Source organism: Hyperolius riggenbachi, chromosome 5, assembly GCF_040937935.1.
Source record: "Hyperolius riggenbachi isolate aHypRig1 chromosome 5, aHypRig1.pri, whole genome shotgun sequence".
NCBI lineage: Eukaryota > Metazoa > Chordata > Amphibia > Anura > Hyperoliidae > Hyperolius > Hyperolius riggenbachi.
Window position 1 is genome coordinate 110,259,455 of NC_090650.1, and position 21,215 is coordinate 110,280,669.

Below are 21,215 nucleotides of genomic sequence, written 5' to 3' on the forward strand. Positions count from 1 at the left end.
TATGGTGTGTACTAGGCATTATGCTGGGCATACATGGTGCGTTTTTTATTAGCAATCGAGCCGCTGATGGCTCGATTGATAATATCCGACGTGTCCGATACCCCGCCGGATCGATTCCGCGCTCGATACCGGCAGGCAGGACAAAAGAAGAAACGAGAGGAAGATAAGGAAGCGCCGCGGGGACGAGCGGGAGTCGATCCGGGCGCCCGTTGGGATGTGCCGGAATCTATCCAGCGGCTCGATACACGGTACAAAAACATACCGTGTATTCCCATCATTAGAGAGAGCGACCACACCACTGAGAGACCAGCCATCAATCCAAGTGCGGGACGGACGTTCCCCCCACGTGCTGAAGGTGGTTGCTTTCAGGCAACCCTGGTTTGTGAGTACCCCCCTTTTTCATGACATTTATTCAGTCATTTAACCAACTTACTACACCTTATTGGGCTCCTACTCTTCTTTGTGAGTGTTCTTTTTCCTCAAGGTCACTTGATACACTCCCCACACCCGATCTGCATGCTTTTTCAGGGTCTATGGCTTAAAGTACTACAGGCAGGGGATCAGCAGGACAGCCAGGCAACTGGTATTGTTTAACAGGAAATAAATTGGGCAGCTTCCAGATACCTCTCGCTTCACTTGTCCTTTAACCACTTGAGGACCACAGGCTTACACCCCTAGCAACCAGGCCATTTTTTACAATTCAGCACACTGCAGCTTTAACAGTTTATTGCAGGGCCATACAACTTAGCAGCCAAATGACTCTTGCCTCCTTTTCCTGCCACCAACAGAGCTTTCTGTTGGTTGGATCTGATTGCTGCTGCGATTTATATATATATTTTTTATTAATATTATTGTTCTTTTTTTTTTTTTATAAAATGATATTTTTTTGGGGAATCATGAAAACACATTTGGCTGTGTACACCATGTGGCTGGATAGTGTGGCTGGTTAGTTAAGGGCTCTGCCTCTGACATAGGGTTCAAACCTTGGCTCTTCAAGCCAGTATCTACTAAGTACAGAGTACTTAGGCGAGACTCCATAATACTGCTACTGCCTACTAAGTCCTCTAGTGGCTATCTCGCACACCCTTTGAGAGTGACAGGAGAAAAGCGCTATACAAATACTGGAATTATTATTATACAAATACCGGAATTATTATCAGACCATGGCAGTATCAAAGAAAGTCCCGTAGACCCAATAAGCGGATTCGTTTCTGTGTCACAACCTGGGGGGTGGGAGAGGGGGCCACCATGCTGGAGGGTGATAGCAGGCAGGATGGGGGTGGCAGCGGTCAGCGGGGACCCAGGCTGCCCCCACCCCCCGTCCTGCCTGCTATACCCCTCCAGCATGGCGCCTGCCTCTCCCCTATGGCTGGGCATATGCTTTCAGTCCCTGGAAACGTATGCTGTAAAAATATCATTTTTAGGAAAAACAGGAGGGAAGTAAAAAAAAAGTATAGAAAACGGATCCGTGTAAAACGGATCCAATCTGCACCGGAGCAGTGTGGACCTAGCCTCACTCCCAGCATTAAGAGCTACACTGCTAGCAATTAATAAAACTAGCAGTAGCAAAGATCGTATATTTCTAACATCACAGGTTCACTTAAGCTTTGCCTGAAGATCATGCTTACCAACGTTCGCTATGTGCATCATGCCAAGCCTTCTTTTATGGGTTTGCGTTGAGGTGTCTGAGCTTTGTGTCTTGTCACTGACAAGCCCATCCAGCAGACAGGTCACAGCAGTGCATCCGCTCCACCTTGACTTTGAACTCTCTTGTCTTCCCAGCTTCAACGTTCTATCCGTACGCCAGAAAGCTTTTGCATAGGCTACATTAATACCTTCCATGTGAGCATCTTTGTATTTTCTCCTCTTGTGCGATGAGAAATTATCTTCTGCCTCCTTGTAATCTTCTGTAAAGACTGTATCAAGAGAACTGACAAAGGCCTTTTCTTCTTCAGTCATTGTGTAGGATGGATCATTTTTTGACAAATTATCAAGAAACCAAATGGGGAGCTCTTGTGATGCAGTGTTGGCTGCAGATTTTCCATGGAAGCCATCAAAAATACCAATAAAGCAGGTGTTTTCCCTCTGCCCATAACCATTTATAACGGCAAAGGAGTCTTCCATGTCACTTTGCCAGTTATCATTTCTGTGGGAACAAACAACAATAGACTTGATCAAATCCTTATTCAGATCTGTACTGTAAACATGACAAATGGCATCAGAGGTTATGCTTGATCTGGTAGTATTTGATGTTTCTTGCTGATCTTTTATGATCTCATAGGAGTAAGTGGCTTTCTGGAACCCCCTTTGTGGTTGGTCTGAAGAGCTTTTCATCCCGGTCATTTTTGGTTCTTTTTCGATGACGATCCTGGGAAGGTCTGCAGGCTTGAAATGAGGCTTAAAGCCCAGTAAAGCTTCATATCGGTGTTCATGATCGTGCATAATATAGTCAACATAATCACTGAAGCGTTCTTTGCATTTATGACAAGTAAACCGTAGCTCTTCAGCGCTGCATTTTTGGCCTTGTTTATAATATACATTCTGCACACCAGCATAGGATGTTTCCGCAATTGTTGACAGCTTTGATCTTTTCATTCTAAAGAGAAGCAATAAAAAAAGCAAATTAGGTACAGGTAGCCCCCAACTTACGAACGCTTACAAAACGACCCACCAATATGAACGACATGGATTCTGTGTTTTCATGGGATCAAGTCAAAAAAACATTTTCAAATTGGACTTGTAGTTTTTGAGAAAATTGATTTTAAAAAATTCAAAGAAAAAATGGCTTTTAAATTTGTATAAGCAGGCACAGAGGGCAGAGATGACACAGAAGGGGACACTGCAGGCCCAGGGGGGCACAGAGGAGGTACAGGGGACAGAGATGGCACAATGTACCGACTTAAGAACGGTTTCAGGTTAAGAATGAATCTACAGTCCCTATCTCGTTCGTTAACCGGGGACTACCTGTATTGTTATTGAGTTACACCATGAAAAATTGGCTGATTGGCTGGTCGGGTCTCACACTGTATTACACTCACCTTCCAGATGCTCCAGCGGTGGACCAGTCTGACCCACCGTTCCATTCACCATTGCACGGTAGTGCAATTGCGTAGTGGTTAGCGCTCTCTCCTTGCAACGCTGGGTCCCCGGTTCGAATACCAGCCAGGCAACATCTGCAAGGAGTTTCAGTGTTCTCCCCAGAATTTTTTTTACAGCCGGGTGGTATGAAAAAGTAGCCGGGCAGGGCGAGATGAAAATGCAGGGCAACTGTGCTTACAGCATAGGAGAAGGTGCGGAGGTGAGCCGATGATAGCCGCGTGGTCACCAAATCTAGCCGGGTGGAGCACCCGGCTAAAAGAGCCTGGGGAGAACACTGGAGTTTGTATGTTCTCCCCCATGAATGGTTTCCTCCCACATCCCAAAAACATACAGATAAGTTAATTGGCTTTCCCTTAAAAAATTGACTCTAGACTATGACCCATACATAGACATATGACTATGGTAGGGACTAGATTGTGATCCAAGGGACAGTTAGTGACAAGTCAATATATACTCTGTACAGCGCTGTGGAAAATGTAGGCGCTATATAAATAATAATATACTAATAATAATATAATATACTAATCAAGTGTGCCTCTTCCTGGCTAAAAACTGGACTTTAGCCAAAAGTCAAATTGTACGGGGACCACGGAGGAGTGAGGAGAGGAACAGACAATGCACAGAGAGGTATGTTGCTTCTGCATGAACATACCCGATCTTAGGTAGCTTTGCCTCAGGTCAGGTGTGCTTTTAAAAAGAGTCAGCCGAACACAAGTGTCATTGCTGTTTTTTTATAAGTAATAACCAACAGGCTTTGTGATACTCTGAAGGTGGAGGCGGGACAAATCTGCTTATCAGCTGTAGCCACTGGAAAATCAGAGTTAGTACCTGCTAACGCTGTTTTGAACAATCCTTCAGGGCAAGGTGAGACGTTGCCCCACCCAAACGCAGGAACAAGCAGCACTTCCCCTATAAAACAATCACATGGTTAGTCCACCCTCAGTGCTTTTAACCCAAGTACCCGACAGGTGAACATCCACTAACCCACATACGTGCTACTATATGACATAGACAATAAACACCCGGGTGGGATCGTTGCCCTGAAGGATTGTTCAAAACAGCGTTAGCAGGTACTAACTCTGATTTTTTCCCACAATCCTTCAGGGCAAGGTGAGACGATTAACAAGTAATACAACCTCAGGGTGGGACCACCGCTTGGAGAATTTTTCTTCCAAACGCCTGATCATGAGCTGAAATTGCATCAATTCGGTAATGTCGAATAAAGGGCGAAAAACTTGACCACGTGGCTGCCTTGCAGATCTGTTCTGGTGAAGCCCCTGTATTATTGGCCCATGATGCCGCCACTGCTCTAGTCGAATGAGCTTTGAATGAAGCCGGAGCTTCTAATTGCATTGCCTTATATGCTTCAACAATAGCCAACTTTATCCAATTAGCAATAGAGGATTTTGATGCCCTCTGACCTATTGTTTTCCCTGAAAACAACGTAAACAAAGAATCTGTCTTTCTAATCTCAGATGTCTTTTTTAGATATTCCATAACACATCTTCTAACATCCAGAGTGTGAAAAATTTTCTCTTTCTCACAACCTGCATTGACACAAAAAGTAGGAAGCACAATTTCCTGAGATCTATGAAACTTGGACATAACCTTTGGGCAAAATTTAGGATCAGTTTGTAGTACAATTCTGTCTTGGAAATCCTGAAAATATGGATTCTTTACAGATAACGCTTGAATTTCGCTAATTCTCCTGGCTGAAGTGATTGCCACTAAAAACACCGTTTTCAATGTGAGCAATCTAAAGGAGCAATGTTCTAAAGGTTCAAACGGTTCTTTACATAAACCTTTGAGCACAATAGATAGATCCCATGGGGACACATAAGGTCTAAAGATCGGAGACTTCCTAGACAGGAAAAAGCCTTGAAAAACCTTATAATTAAAGGTGAGGAAGACAAAGGCAACCCAGAAAACGCAGAAAGTGCTGCAACTTGTACTTTCAGTGTACTTATTGAGATACTCTTATCCCAGCCTTCCTGAAGAAACTCCAGAACCGCTGGGATTGACAAGCTATTAAACTTTGAATTTTCCAGCCAAGAATGAAATGTTTTCCAGTATTTCATATATATTTTTCTTGTCACCAGTTTGCGACTACTAATCAAAGTAGAAGCCACTTTGTCTGACACCCCCAATCCTCTAAGTAACCTTAGTTCAGGATCCACACTGCTAGACTCAGATAATCTGGGTGAGGATGCCATAGCGGACCCTGATACAGTAGATCTGACCTGATTGGGAGTATCCAAGGCTCCTCTACTACCAATGATTTCAGAGTTGCAAACCAACTTCTCCTTGGCCAGAAGGGAGCAATCAATATTAATTTCCTTCTGCACTTTCTCCACTTGCTGATTACTGCTGGAATCAAATTCAATGGAGGGAAAGCGTACAGCAGTGGAAACTCCCAGTTCTGGTTGAATGCATTTACTGCTAAACAATTGTCTCTCGGGTTCAGTGAAAAGTACTTCTGAACCTGCGCATTTTCTTCCGTGGCTAAGAGATCTACGTCTGGAAGACCCCATTTCGCCACAATCTCTGCAAACACCTCCTTGTTGAGAGACCACTCTGAGGCCAGAAACTGATTGCGACTCAATTTGTCTGCCTCCACATTCAAGGTACCCTTGAGATGTACCGCTTTCAAGGACAATATGTTCTTTTCTGCCCATGAAAAAATCTGTTCTGCCATCTCCTGTAACAACTGGGATCTTGTACCTCCCGGTTTGTTTATAAACGCCACGGTCGTCACATTGTCTGATTGGACCAGCACATGGCAGTTGGCTACCTCGTGTTGTACTTGTAGCAGAGCCATGTTTACTGCTGTTAACTCTCTCCAATTCGATGACTTTTGGGATTCCCATTTGGTCCACTTTCTCTGGACCGCTAGGTGCCCTACATGAGCTCCCCATCCCCACGCACTCGCGTCCGTGGTAAGGATCCTTTCCACTGGTTCCTTCCAAAGTCTGCCTTTCCTCAGGTTGGACTCCTCCAACCACCATAGCAGAGACGATACAACCATTTGTGGAATCGTAATTTTGAAGTCTAATGTCTGGGGACGTCCATCCCAATTTTCCAACAGACACTTCTGCAACAGCCTTATATGTGCTAATGCCCACGGCACTGCCACAATTGTTGAAGTCATTAGACCCAGCACCCGAGAGATCTCTCTGAGTGACACCTTTGGATCCTTTATTAAAGACTGTATTGCCAGCATTAATTTTTCTATTTTTTCCGGTGGCAAAAAAATCATTTGTCTTTTTGTATCTATACTCATTCCCAAAAACACTGTTTCCTGTTTTGGAATTAGCATGGATTTTTCCAAATTTATAATCCACCCTAGAGATCTGAGATGATCTGAAACCATCTCTAAATGATTTTCCAGTTCCTGTACTGAACTTCCTAGAATCAACAAGTCGTCCAGATAAGGAATGATCTGAATTGACTTTTGTCTTAGAGGAATCAATGCCTCTCCCAGAACTTTGGTAAAAATTCTTGGGGCAGAAGTGATTCCAAACGGGAGGCAAACGAATTGGTAATGGTTTACAATTCCGTTTACTTTTACGGCAAATCTCAGAAACTTTTGGGATTGCCTGTGGATTGGGATATGCGTCTCTGAGATCTAGTGACGCCATAAAGGCCCCTGGAAATAAAAGATCTCTCACGGAAAAAATTGATTCCATTCTGAATCTTTTCTTTTTCATGAACGGATTTAACTTTTTTAGATTTAGGATCAGTCTGTATTTGCCTGACGGTTTTTTTACAACAAAAATTGTGGAGTAAAACCCCTCCTTTTGTTCCACTTTCGGAACCCTTCTTATCACTTTCTGACTTAACATATTTTCCAGAATCTTGAGAATCTCTGGAACCAGATCTGGCTCTTTTGGAGACTTTGTGATTACAAATTTTGACGGCGGAGGATGACCAAACTCTATTCGATAACCGAATCTTATCAGTTGTCGTATAAATGGACTTCCTGACATCAGAGACCATTTTAGATTGAAGTACCTTAATCTTCCTCCCACCGCCTGGAATGAGTCATTGTGATTTAGGCTGTGTTTCAGGGTTTTTGGATTTAAATCCCCCTCTCGCAGACCTATCCAAGGTCCATCTTTTACCTCTTCTTTGATCTTTAAAAGATTCCTGTTGCTCATTTGCTGGCTTCCGAAAAAACCTCTTTTTAGGAGTCGGTTTTTGTTTTTTCGGAAAAACCTTCTTCTTATTAGCTGTTCTTTCCAGAGCCAAATCTAACTCTGGACCGAACAGTAAATTTCCTGAGAATGGAACTCCACAAAGTCTGTTCTTTGACGTTAAGTTTTCGTCCCATGTTTTCAACCATAAGGCTCTGCGGCCTACATTAACCAGAGCTGTCGTTCTTGCAGTGAACCTGACAATCTCTGCTGACGCATCTGCCAAATAGGCAGCCGCTTTTGTAAGTATAGTAATGGAATTCAACAATTGTTCCATAGGAGCACCTGCTAAAATACTAGCTTTTAACTGATTTATCCAGAGCTCCAACGTTCTGGATACACAAGTAGCAGCCACAGCCGGCCTAAATGTAGCCGCACTGGCCTCCCACGATCTTTTAAGATAAGCATCAATCTTTTTATCAATTGGATCCTTTAGATCTCCCAGATCCTCAAAAGCCAAATCCCCCTGTTTGGTTACCTGAGAAAAGGGCGTATCTAATTTTGGACATTTGTCCCAGAGAACTGTATCTTCAGCCGAAAAGGGAAATCTCCTTTTAATGGCTTTAGACAACAAAAGCCTCTTTTCAGGCTCATTCCATTCTTTCACAATTGTTTGTTTAATAGCTTTATGTACAGGAAAAACAAGGCCTTCTTTTTCTTCCATACCTTTATAAAGTTGATCATGTAATGACAAGTTTGAAACTACGTCTTTATTTAATTCTAACGTTTCATAGATTGCTGAGATTAATGTCTCAGTATCTTCAATGCGGAATTTAAACCTTGAAGAAGTCTCTGTCTCCAATTCTCTGGATTCAGATTCTTCTGAACTATTTTCAGCCTCAATTGGTTCCTGACCATCTTTATCGGGTAAAGCAGGCTCAGAAACAACTTGAGCAGATGATGTACCTGCCTCTGCAATGGAGGATTTGAAGGAAGCTAAAGAAGCATTGATTTCCTCTCTAAAAGCCTGCAACGTGTCCTGAATGGATGACCCAGGCTGTTCCCCCAACACTTTTTCCATACATAATTGGCACAAAGTTTTAGCATATGGCAATGGAATTTTTATATTACAAACAGGACATCTTTTGTAAGTAGGAGGCTTTGGCCTTTCTGACGACTCTCCAGATTTTGCCTAGAATGAAATAAATCAAATGGCAAAATAATGAACCACCTGTAACTTTAAGAACCCTTTTCTTAACAATTGCTAAGTATATAGCCTATTCCTCCATATGCGCATACTGAACAAATATACCTTTAATCATAAGATATATACAGCCACAGAAAGAGAATGACCCCACCATCTCACCTTCTGGGCGGCTGAGGTGCTGTCCGTTTTGTCAGAAGTTGACATGGTTATGTCCAACACAAAACGCCGTCTCAATGAAAGCACCTGCTCAGCCTGCGCTTCCTCCCTTATACTTCCTGTCTATGACGTCGCACGAGGTGGGGACCGAAGAACCATAGAGACGCTGGCATAAAGAGCGTCTTCCGGCATACCCGCCGGAAGTTACGCATACCGGAAGTCCCATGCGAACCATTGGCCGCCTGGACCAGCCGCCGACGCGGCTGCACGCTTACCACACCAGCCAACGGTCAGCACGGCGTACCTGATGGCCACCAACAGCCCATTTTGCCACTGCAGTCTTCTCCTCCTGCCGCCTCCGTTACAGACAGTCCGGGAAAATCGCGCCCTCCACACTTGCTCCCCATCAGCCTGGGAGAGAAAGGTAGGCTACCCACATAGTATCCAGCATGGGGTAGTAGGCTAGACTGCCTCAGTTCCACAGTCTCAGCCACCCACGGGAATTCAAACCTGCAGCCCAGCACACAGATCCAACTCCCAGGGGAGATGCTGACCTGCCTGGACGCAGGAACAAACAGCACTGAGGGTGGACTAACCATGTGATTGTTTTATAGGGGAAGTGCTGCTTGTTCCTGCGTTTGGGTGGGGCAACGTCTCACCTTGCCCTGAAGGATTGTGGGAAAAATATCTTTTACTTCCCCTCATCTCATATGGTATGGAGTGCATGGGGAAGTGAAGACAACCAAGCTTTTCCAAGTTACTTTCATTACCTAGGAACACGTTTCTATATTTATCAGATTGGAATTGATCATGCCATTGGATTAAGCCTCGTACACACACCTAACTTAAATGGGCTGAGGCGGGCGATAACGACCGCCTCAGTCGACAATCAGGCGTGTGTACGGCAACCAGGGACCCCCAAGCAATCTCCCGGGTGGATCTACTCAACCCCAGCGACGCTGATCTCATTGTTCGCTCCGCTCTCCCGTTTGTGTGACATCACGCATGGCGCATGCATGATGACGCGGCGTGATTGCCCAAAGGGATCAAGTCCTGCCTTAGGGAGATCCTCAAACTGAGCAATTTTTATTAGGAACTTAAAGAGACTCTGTAACAAATTGTTTATCTTTATTTCTTCTATGCTATAAGTTCCTATGCCTTTTCTAATGTGGTCTGGCTTACTGCAGCTTTTCCTAATTGCACAGTAGCTGTGTTATCTCTGTTATATGATCTAATCTTCTCTCTATAGTCGGCACAGTCAGGCTGAGGCAGTCAGACTGGAATGTGCAGGGCTGCTTGTGATTAGCTAGAAGCTGTACACACCCCCTGCAGGCTCTGTGTGACTAACACACTCTGCTTAGCTGAGCCTATTAGAAGCTGGTTAGTTTGTTTGTAAACACTGCCTAAAACTGGCAATTACAAGCCAGGTTTGCAGCAGAGAATGGCAGAAACAGCACAGAGGGGACCAGGAGCACATAATGAATAGAATGGTATGCTTTTTATTGTAAGAATTTCAGAGTACAGATTCTCTTTAAAAGGAAAACCTCGATTCTCAAAAGATCTTAAAACCCTGATTTACCCCCCCCCCCCCCCCGCCCAGATGCACCCATGCATAAAGCCCACATGCCCCCCTCTCCTCTGTGCGTCTGTGCATAAACCCCAATGTCCCCACGGTGTGTCTTTGAAGTTGTGGGTGGCGACTTAGCATGGTAGCTGAGATGGGCGCATGCAGCTGTGTGTCCATGCTTCGATTAGTATTATAGACTGGAACAATCTAAGCAAAGAACACTCACCTCGGTTGAGTAAAGCTTTCGGTCAACCAAGAGCCAACCTTGTACCACCAGCGGCGCACCATCCCAGCATGTGCCTGTATCCCACAAAAAAAATAATTAAACAATGAACTACAGCTTTTTGTTGTAGAGCACCTGAAATACATGCAACAACGTATGCAGTCATACGCTCAAATAACTACTGGTGTCATGACTGACAAAAATTGAAATAACACCCAAAAGGTTAACAAAGCACAATCATTACTCACCAAAAAGCAAAGAAATAATGGACACAGGAGAACTGATATCAGTACAGCAAATAGCACATAAGGGAAATGTAAAAATCTATCCTGCAACTAAAGAAAATATGAATGCAAAAAAATAGTGTTTAGGGAGACTTTGAAATCAGCCTGTGTTCAGCTGTTTATAAAGTAAGGCTTGGTTTACAAACAAAACATTGTCCAGTCTTGTCCTATCAGTTTTTGACAGTTGGCATCAGATTTGTATATGCTTCTATGGCTGTGTTCACACAAAATCTGTACATGTCCGATCCAGTCAGTTTTGTATTAGTTTTCTGTGGCTATGTTCACACATAAATCTGCACATTTCTGGTCCAGTCCTGTCAGTTTTGTATCTGTTTTCTCTGGGTGTTTTCACACATAAAACGTGTGCAGTTCCAATCCACTCAAGTAAAACTGATAAAAACAACTGATGCAAAACTGACAGAACACTGCTGGACCACAAATGTACAGATGTATGTGTGAACCAAGCCTGAAACTCAAGGCTTGAGCAGTAAAGCATGTCTACCTCTTTCTCTCTGCTTCCTAGGTGTTTCTGCATCAGTGCCTACACATCCCGTGGTGGCAGTTGTCCAGCAGGAGCAGTTAGAGCCTGGACAAACTGTCATATTGCTCTTGTACTGCACCTGGTTGCACCTGCTGTTGGCATTGTCATATTACTACTGCTGACCAGCAGGGGGCATTTTGCAACACATTATGGACATTATTGTGGAAGGTAGGATAGAAAGGTGCTGGCACTGCAGCTAGGGGTGCAGGGAGGGTTGCAGGGGTGCAGACCAGGTATCCGGTGCGATGCAGATAGATCAGCGTGCTCAGGCGCAGATAGACATCATATGCAGGCGGAGAAAAAGATGAGAAATGCCAGCACTGCTGTAAACTGCTTGTTTATTCATAATACATGGTGCAACGTGGATTCAAATTTCATGCATATTGAGAGTTAACATACCAGTTTGCTGGTGAAGCTGTGCAGTGGGTGCTGGGGGATGTGAGCCTTACATCCGTTTCGCGCAGATGCGCTTCTACGGAGGCTGCCCTCGGTGGAAGCTCTTCTGCGCAAAACGGCTGTAAGGCTCTCATCCCCCAGCACCCACTGCACAGCTTCACCAGCAAACTGGTATGTTAACTCTCAATATGCATGAAATTTGAATCCACGTTGTTGCACCATGTATTATGAATAAACAAGCAGTTTACAGCAGCGCCGGCATTTCTCATCTTTTTCTCCGCCTGCAATAGACATTATTGTGCCTGCAGTTTCCAGGTTTACCTGCTGGTGGTTATCTGCTTCAGGACTGCAGCACTTTCAGTATTCACCAGCAGGTGGCCCTGCAACACATTCTGGACACTCATTCTTCATGTCAACACCTACTCAAATTTGCATTTAAGGACTCCACCCACCTCAGAGCTCTGCTAGAACTTCAGTTCAGCTTGGCTCTAGTGCTTGCTGTGTTCTGGGCTCCCTGTTGTGAAACTTTTTTTCCTGCTTGCTCAGATTTTGACATTACTCCTGTTCTACCTGGTCTGTATATATTTGTATAGTTAGTTTGATGACATTAAGATTGCTCTGTCTTATGCTGGTTTCACTATTAGGGCCCGTTTCCACTGTTGCGACGCAATTTCGCCGGCATTCTGACGCTTGTAAAAACGCATGCGGATGCGTTTCCGCATGCGTTTTTACCCGCGATTTTGCGTGCGATTTCGCATGGCAGGGTGCCATGCGAAATTAACCATGACACTGCCAGGGCAAAATAACATTGAAAAGGGTGCGAAATCGCACGCGAAATCGCGGGTAAAAACGCATGTAACAAACGCATGCGTTTTTACTATTAAATACATTAGCGGCGATTCGCACGGATTCCCGACGCAGGCGAATTCTGTGGGTCCCGTCGTGCAGATTTGGCCCGCCGCCAACTCGCTCCCGCACGCTGCACATGTGGAAACAGCCCCGGCCACTTCAGTGTAACAAGCGAATCCGCATCTCGTCGCCGCATGCGGATTCGCTATGGTGGAAACGAGCCCTTAGGGCTCAAACCCACTAGCAGCCTTTTGTAAGTGCTAGTGGTTTGAAAAGCTCTTGCTAATGCAATGCTATGTGGGATTTTTATAAAATCACATCACTCAAGTGGGATCACACCCATAGCCTTACATTAGCAAGAGCTTTTCAAATCACAAGCGCTTAGAAATGGCTTAAAAACATACTGCTAGTGGGTTCCAGGCCTTAGGGTTTGCCATTGTTCACTCCACCATAAATCTCTTTACACTCATTAGGCCTCTTTTCCACGCACAGCTGAAGGTGGTGAATTTGCCACCCATCGCCTGCTCCCCTCTATTGAATGTCACATCCTAGTGCTATGCACAAGGGATGGTCATTTTGAGTTGATGCAGGACTATGCAAATTTATGCAGATTGAAAATGGACCAATTGAATTTGACCACAGCAGGATTTCATTGGTTCATTTTCAAGCTGCGTACATTTGCATCTCATTGACCATCCCTACTCTGCACAGGTGGTGGACTGACAACCCCCTCGCTCCCCCAATGTAATTAGATGTGAGTATGGCAGTTGCTGTCCTCAGATGTGATTAGACATTCCTTGGTCTCTGGGTAACACCCGTCAAAAGTGACATGCACAGTGTTACCGAATGTTGCCATATAATTGCAGCTGAATGGCGCTTGTAGCAGGCCGGCTGAGCTGCCCAACGGATACGCAGTTCAGCCTTTTATTGTTTTAAATCTTAGTTTGGTTATCTTTTGCAACGCATGCCACTTTTCATGTTACACAACCACATAGCACCTCTGTTTCTTTCAGTTAGTGACAGTTCTGTGTTGCACACAAAGTGTATGCGGCAGTGCATTGTCAGGACACACAGCTACACAGTGCTTATCTGATAGCGCTGTCTGGTGTCCCTGTGTACTGCACACAGATGCATGCTGCTGTAAGGCCTAGTGCACACCGGAGCGTTTCCGCTGCGGTTTGCGATCTGCTTGCGGGTGCGGATCCGCTAGGGTAATGTATTTCAATGGGCTGGTGCACACCAGAGCGGGAGGCGTTTTGCAGAAACGCATACTCCCGGGCTGTTGCAGATTTTGGATTGCGGATGCGTTTCTGCCTCAATGTTAAGTATAGGAAAAACGCAAACCGCTCTGAAAAACGGCACTTCAGAGCGGTTTGCCAGGCGTTTTTTGTTACAGTAGCTGTTCAGTAACAGCTTTACTGTAACAATACATGAAATCTACTACACCAAAACCGCTACACAAAACCGCAAAACGCTAGCTGAAACGCTGCAGAAAAAGAAGAAAAGGCGTTTCAAAATCTGCTAGCATTTTGCGGATCTGCTAGCGGTTTTTGGTGTGCACCAGGCCTATCAGTGCATGAGAATCAAGCTTGTTAGACATTTAAAGGGAACCCAAGGTGGGAGGGATATAAAGGCTGTTTATTTCCTTTTAAATAATGCACATTGCCTGGCTGTCCTGCTGATCTGCCACAAATAGTTTTAGCCATAGACCCTGAACAAGCATGCAGATCGGATGTCTTGACAAATCTGAGATTAGCTGCATGCTTGTTTCATGTGTGTGCTTTAGACCCAACTGACCAGAAAGATCTGCAGGACTGCCCGGTGACTGGTATTGTTTAAATGAAATAAATCTGGCATCTTCCATAGGCCTCACACTTCGGCTTCCTTTTTAAAGGTAGCCATACACTACTTGATTTGTAATCAAGCAACATAAGCGATTGAAATAATCTCCAGTTCTGATAAGGTCATTTTAGTTTTTCGACTTATAAATCTAGCAGGGAATTGAAAATTGATCAAATTGCAAACGCTTTGGTCTACTTCCACTTTGCCAAAAATGGACCAACAATTGATCAGCCAGCCATTTTGGGAGAATCTTGCAGATTGATCAACTTTGCAGAGAATGGAATGGGAAAACTGTTAATTGTATGGGCACCTTACCCAGCGTAAAACATGCATTGATGCAGCTTGTTGTGTCAAAGATAACCAGCAAATTCAATCATAGTGATCGAATCCTCCAGTAAAAATGGATTTGCTTGTATGGCCAGCTTAAATCGCTAAATAAATCTGTCTTGGCTGTTAGGGCTCGTTTACACTTAAGCGGGAATCATGTGATTCTCGCTAATCGCTAAAACACTAGCGTTTGTTTTTTTTAAACGCTAGTGCTATTTTAGTGTATGGCAGTGTTCATACTTAAGCGATAATTGCGGCCGTTCTGTGATTATCGCTAATCGCAAACGTGTTACATGCAGCATTTTTCTGACGATTTTGGAGCAATCGCCATTAGCATATATAGAATTGCTAATCGCGATCGCTCCAAAAACGCTAATTAGTCCAGTGATATTTTTTTTTGGTACTTATCCGTTAGCCGGGAGCATCCGGCAGGTGGCGCTAATTACTATTCCCCCTCCAGGCCGACATGGATAGTAGGGAAAGATGTAACTCGGGTGGAGTTTTGTCGCCACCTAGAGGATGCGCCCGGCTAACGGATAAGTACCTTTTTTTTTTCTTTTACCGCGCTAAATTGTGGAAAAATCACCCACGGAAAACTCTACCACAAATCGCTAGTGGTTAGCAATGATAGGTGTGAATGAGCTCTTAAAGAGACACTGAAGCGAGTAAAAAAAAAACTCTCCTTCTCTTATATTCAGCAGGGGCATGTGTGCCCCTGCTAAACTGCCGCTATCCCGCCACACAACGGGGGTCCCTTACCCCCCAATTCCCCACCTGCAAAATCAATGACCAATTTGGTCGTAGATTTTGCTGCTCCTAGAGGCAGGGCTAACGGCTGCAGCCCTGCCTCACAGCGCGTCTATCAGCGGCGCATCGCCGCCTCTCCCCTGCCCCTCTCAGTGAAGGAAGAGGGGCGGGGAGAGACGGAGATACGCGCTGACAGACGCGCGTGAGGCAGGGCTGCGGCTATTAGCTCTGCCTCAATGCGGAAAGATCCCCGGCGAGAACGGAGGGGATTTGGGGGGGTAAAGGACCCCCGTTGTGCGGCGCGATAGCGGCGGTTTAGCAGGGGCACACATGCCCCTGCTGAATATAAGAGAAGAAGCGAGTTTTATACTCGCTTCAGATTCTCTTTAAGCTTGCTACACTCTAGCCAATGTGGCCAAAGGATAGATCCTTCTCAGATCATTTGATGGGAGAGAGATCTATCTGATGAAATCTCTCCACATCCCTGGGAGTGTATGGAGTTTAGCAGGCAGATAAACACACTCCTGCTACACAATAGATTGAGATCAAATCTGTGGCTTTAATTACCCGAGTCAAGTTAGTGTGAAACTGTGAACAAAATTAACTAGGGAATGCAATAAGTACAGGAACTATTACATAACAGCATTTAATAGTCTTTTACACACAGCAACATATCTGCATGGTTAGCTAAATAGGCCTGACTATACAGTGGAACAACTCGCTGCCCACATAGAAATAACACAAAGTATGTCCACAGCTAGTAAGTTATATATTATCATGTAGATTTGTAGACGACAGTAAGAACAGTGCCTTACCAGCTATGCAGCCCTGCACACACAGCAGAGAGCTTGTATAGGAAAATGGCAGCTTCTGCAAGCTGGAATAGGAAGCTGCTACACCCCTTGTCTGTTTGAGTGATGTCACACAAACAGACGGGTAACAGAGAGGCTCAACATAAACTGGGAACTGGAACAGATTAAAGTGGCCAATAGGTGGCGCTAATCAAGCACCTTGTAGTACAAGATACAGTAAATCCTATATGAATTAGCACACATGTTTAAAGCTACAGGCAGCACACGGTGCCCGTTGTGCTGCAATATAGTTGCAACGCTGCTGAAGTTGCATCACACGTTAGCAAATGCAATGTTGCAAACATACCGTACCACTGAAAGTATGCTTTACCCACACTGTAAACCAGTGTTGCCAACTGTCAGTAAATTTACTGAAAACCAGTAAAATGGTCAACAAATCTGGGCTGTCAGTAAAGTCCATGAAAAACGTTGTGGTGTCAGTAAAAAAAAAAAAAACTCCTTCCCAGAAGATCACAGCACTTACTGCTTATCAGTTCATGTATCACTCTGGAATGTACACTGCTGTAGCTAAAGGTGGCCATACATCTGTAGACTTGGCGGCCGAACGACCGTCAGATAAGACAATTATTGATATTATAAACCGGTGCCACCAAGAGCATGCCTAATTGACAATCAAACCAATTTTGGGCTGAAATTGGTTGCATGTATCAATCGGAAATACTGGAAAATCTCAGGTTGGCATGCTCGATCAGTTGTGCAGCGATAATCGAGAACAAACGTGACGGAAACCCCCCGTTCGCATCCCCCAAATGTAAATGTATCAAAGTCCCCCCCCCCCTCCCCCTCCCTTCCCCAGATGCCTTGCATTACTTCACCCATAGCTCCCAACTGTCCCTCTTTCGGAGGGACAGTCCTTTTTTGAGTGCCCTGTCCCTCTGTCCCTCTTTCAGGACTTTGTCCCTCTTTCAGGACTTTGTCCCTCTTTCAGGACTTTGTCCCTCTTTCAGGACTTTGTCCCTCTTTCAGGACTTTGTCCCTCTTTCAGGACTTTGTCCCTCTTTCTAAATAAATATATATATTTATATACTAAAAATGTGTTTGACTCTAAACTTTATTCCCATCCTATAAATTGTTATATTACTAATTTAAAAATGTTAATATGACTTAAAATGAACCAGGATAGAAAGGACCAGTGTAGTTTGAATTATAAAACATATTTTTCTTACTAAATCTTTATGGTATGCGTGACTAGGGGCGTGATGGGGGCGTGGCCAGGGTTGTAGCATGGGTGTGGCCTAAGTGTCCCTTTTTCTCATCTCAAAAAGTTGGGCGGTATGCTTCACCTGTCTAGTGTCCGCCACTGCACTCTTTCACACCCCACGTGGTTGCTGGTGTATTGCACTTGGGGCGCATGTGTGATAGCTTTCATTTAATTTCAGTAATCTTAGATGTCAAAGTGTTCTGTCAGCAAATTTTTTGTGTGCTTTGTCAGTAAAAATATATTTCCAAGTTTGGCAACACTGCTGTAAACGCATGTATGTTTAAGTATTTATATAGCGCCAATATATTATGCAGCGCCATACAGAGTATATTGTCTTGTCACTAACTGTCCCTTAGAGGGGCTCACAGTCTAGCCCCTACCATGTGGGAGGAGCAGATGTTGACCTGGCTGGGATTTGAACTGGGGACCCAGCGCTGCAAGGCGTGAGCGCTACCCACTACGCCACCGTGGTGCCCTGTAAATGTATTGAATGTAGTGCATTGTCTCAGTGGTTCCCTGACGCACTGCATTGCAATCAATGTGTTAGTCCCTTAGAATTATCAGTGCATCACGTTGTAATGCAATGATGGGAACCTGGAAGTTTGGACGTCGCCATAGGGGCTGATTGTAATTATCAGGGAGAAGGGGAAAATGTAGGTGCCCATGGCGCCCAATAAATATTAGTAGTTGGGGCTGTAGGTTTCCTGAGAATTCAATGGGCCCCTATGGTGGCACCCAAAAATTAATGGTTTTGTGGGGTATTAGTGGTGGGGGGTGGGTTAAAGGGCAACTGAAGCAAGAGGGATATTGAGGCTGCCATATTTATTTCATTTTAAGCAATACCAGTTGCCTGGCTATCCTGCTAATTCTCTACCTCTATTCTCCAGCGCCCCCTGTTGTCCCTGCTCTGCTCAGCTGTAATATTCGACTGAGCAGAATGTTATGGGTGGGGAGGAAGTGGCAGTTCCCCCTCCTCTCAGCCCTTCCCTAGGAACTTCACTCCCTGTGTATCGTTCCTGGTATTACTGTCAGCTCAGGGCACAGCAGAGCGGCAACCTGTGTGAGCTTGGGGAGATTGTATGTGTCACAGCATCACACATACAGTGGGATGCGAATGTTTGGGCAGCGTTGTTAATTTTCATTAACAACGCTGTATAAACGTTGGTTGTTACGATAAATGTCAGTTAAATATATCATATAGGAGACACACAGTAATATTTGAGAAGTGAAATAAAGTTTATTGGAGTTACAGAAAGTGTGCAATAATTGTTTTAATAAAATTAGGCAGGTGCATAAATTTGGGCACTGTTGTAATTTTATTGATTCCAAAACCTTTAGAACTAATTATTGGAACTCAAATTGGCTTGGTAAGCTCAGTGACCCCTGACCTACATACACAGGTGAATCCAATTATGAGAGAGTATTTAAGGGGGTCAATTGCAAGTTTCCCTCCTCCCCTTTTTTTTTAATTTTTCTGAAGAGTAGCAACATGGGGGTCTCAAAACAACTCTCAAATGGCCTGAAGATAAAGATTGTTCACCATCATGGTTTAGGTGAAGGATACAGAAAGCTGTTTCAGAGATTTCAGCTGTTTCCACAGTTATCAAACAGAATGACTGCGCTTCCAGTAGTCCAGCTCAGTTAGGAACATACTGAGGAAATGGAATACTACAGGCTCAGTTGAAGTGGCAGACCAGGAAAAATCTCGGATAAACAGAAGCGATGAACGGTGAGAAAAGTCAGTCAACCCACAGACCAGCACCAAAGACCTACAACATAATCTTGCTGCAGATGGAGTAACTGTGCATCGTTTAACCATTCGGTGCACTTAACACAAGGAGATGCTGTATGCGAGAGTGATGCAGAGGAAGCATTTTCTCCCACAGCACAAACAGAGTTGCTTAAAGAGAATCCAATGTGGGTTTTAAGAATGCTATCAGCACACAAAGGCTGGTTCTGCATATAATGCCCAGCCTCTGTTGCTAAACTGCAGCCCCCCCCGCGCTCTGCTTGCCCCCCGTAAATTAAACACCATGCTAATGACACACAGCGTGTCACAGCCAGCTGTTTACCTTTGGCAGGGATGTGGGCGGGGACCAGCGCTATGGAGGAGGCGGGGGAGTGGTGAGACTGACACTGCCAAAGGCTGGCTGTGACACGCTGTGTTGTTAGCACAGTGTTTGATTTACGGGGGGGGGGGGGGGGGAGGGGCTGGGGGGAGCAGTATAGCAAAAGAGGCTGGGCATTATATGCAGGACCAGTCTCTGTGTGCTGATAGCATTCTTAGATCCCACCTCGGGTTCTCTTTAAAGAGAAACTCCGACCAAGAATTGAACTTTATCCCAATCAGTAGCTGATGCCCCCTTTTACATGAGAAATCTATTCCTTTTCACAAACAGACCATCAGGGGGTGCTGTATGGCTGATATTGTGGTGAAACCCCTCCCACAAAGAAATTCTGAGTACATACTCTTGGCAGTTTCCTGTCTGTGAACCTTGCTGCATTGTGGGAAATAGCTGGGTACAGCTGTTTCCAACTGCCAAAAAATCATGCAGCAGCTACATCACCTGCCAACAGTAAAAATGGCACCATGTAATGTCAGAATGTAAATCGGGGATTTTAAAGATTTTACAATGGGCAAACGCTGACTAAATCAATTATACATAATTATTGTAAAAAATGAAGCACTTTTTTTATTACATTATTTTCACTGGAGTTCCTCATTAAAAGGAAATAAATGTGGCAGCTTCCATATACCTTTCACTGCAGGTGTCCTTTAAGTAAACTGGAACTCAGGAGTACTTGCTGCATATAACTTGCACACAGATACATAAAGCTTTCAAACACACCATCAGGGAAACCTAGATACTGTATGTTATGCATACACTTTGCAGCATGGAAAAGAACATTATTGATGACAGATGCATTATAAGTAAATATATTATCTCTGGAGATGTAGATAACCAACAGAGTAAACTCACCTGCAAAGTCAGTCTGCTTGCTTTACTGTTTGCTGTGGGGATGCCATGCAGGTAATGTGCTTATTAACATGCCGTATCTACCTGAGGTGTTTACATGTTGCTATGGTTACTGTAGCCTTAGCAGACTATGATATAACAGAAATACCTGCAAGCTGCCTGCTTATCAGATCCTGCATACACCAGAGGCAATCTTCCTTACAAGCAGATGCTATTATTACTAAGTTAATGATCATGCTAGGTTTACATAACAGAGAGGAGGTCATTTTACTTGACAGACTTTGGCCAAAGGTGAACTGATACAGCAGAGAAAGGGATTTCTTTATCCACCAGTAGTCGTCATTGCTATAGAACTATTCAGAGTACATTGTACAACACTGCCAAAGATGTCATACAAGGAGCCCATACTTCAGGTTACTTTGGTGGCCGATCGACCAACCAATTTGATCATCGAATTGGTTGAAAATCTGTGCCTCCAAGTGCAGGCTCGACCGATGATGCAAACTATTTTGGGTCGAAATTGGTTGCGCTAGTCGATCATGCCTAAGCACTCGAGCTTCCGAAGACGGGCCGCTCCATACTGCACACGCGCAAACACCCTCACTCGCACGTGCGCAGTACAGAGGCACCGATCTTCAGAAGCCTGAGTGCTACCGAAGATTGACAAAGTCTCCCCCCGTGGGAGATGCAAACGGAGGAGCCTGCTGGAGAACTGGAAGACTCATTAGAACCCAGAGCCTTCCCTCGCCTTAGGTAGGTAGGTTTTTTTTTTTTTCTTTTCCCAATTAGGCTT

The 21,215-nt window shown here is 44.5% G+C and overlaps 1 protein-coding gene across 3 annotated transcripts in view; it reads right to left on the reverse strand.

Annotated features, from left to right (window-relative positions):
• The window catches only part of PP2D1 (protein phosphatase 2C like domain containing 1), a 30,270-nt gene extending 9,755 nt beyond the window's left edge, over positions 1 to 20,515 (reverse strand). The window contains exons 1-3 of one of the 3 annotated variants that reach the window (XM_068236122.1): positions 20,426 to 20,515; positions 10,389 to 10,462; positions 1,629 to 2,596 (exon numbers count right to left, since the gene is read on the reverse strand). In XM_068236122.1, the coding sequence (XP_068092223.1) occupies positions 1,629 to 2,596; positions 10,389 to 10,450 (1,030 nt within the window). In that variant the 5' untranslated portion in view covers positions 10,451 to 10,462; positions 20,426 to 20,515. Of the gene's footprint in view, positions 1 to 1,628; positions 2,597 to 10,388; positions 10,463 to 11,171; positions 11,251 to 16,186; positions 16,269 to 20,425 lie in introns of those variants that run through there. The other 2 variants (XM_068236123.1, XM_068236121.1) reach the window with 2 other exon arrangements.
• Between the last annotated feature and the right edge of the window lie 700 nt (positions 20,516 to 21,215).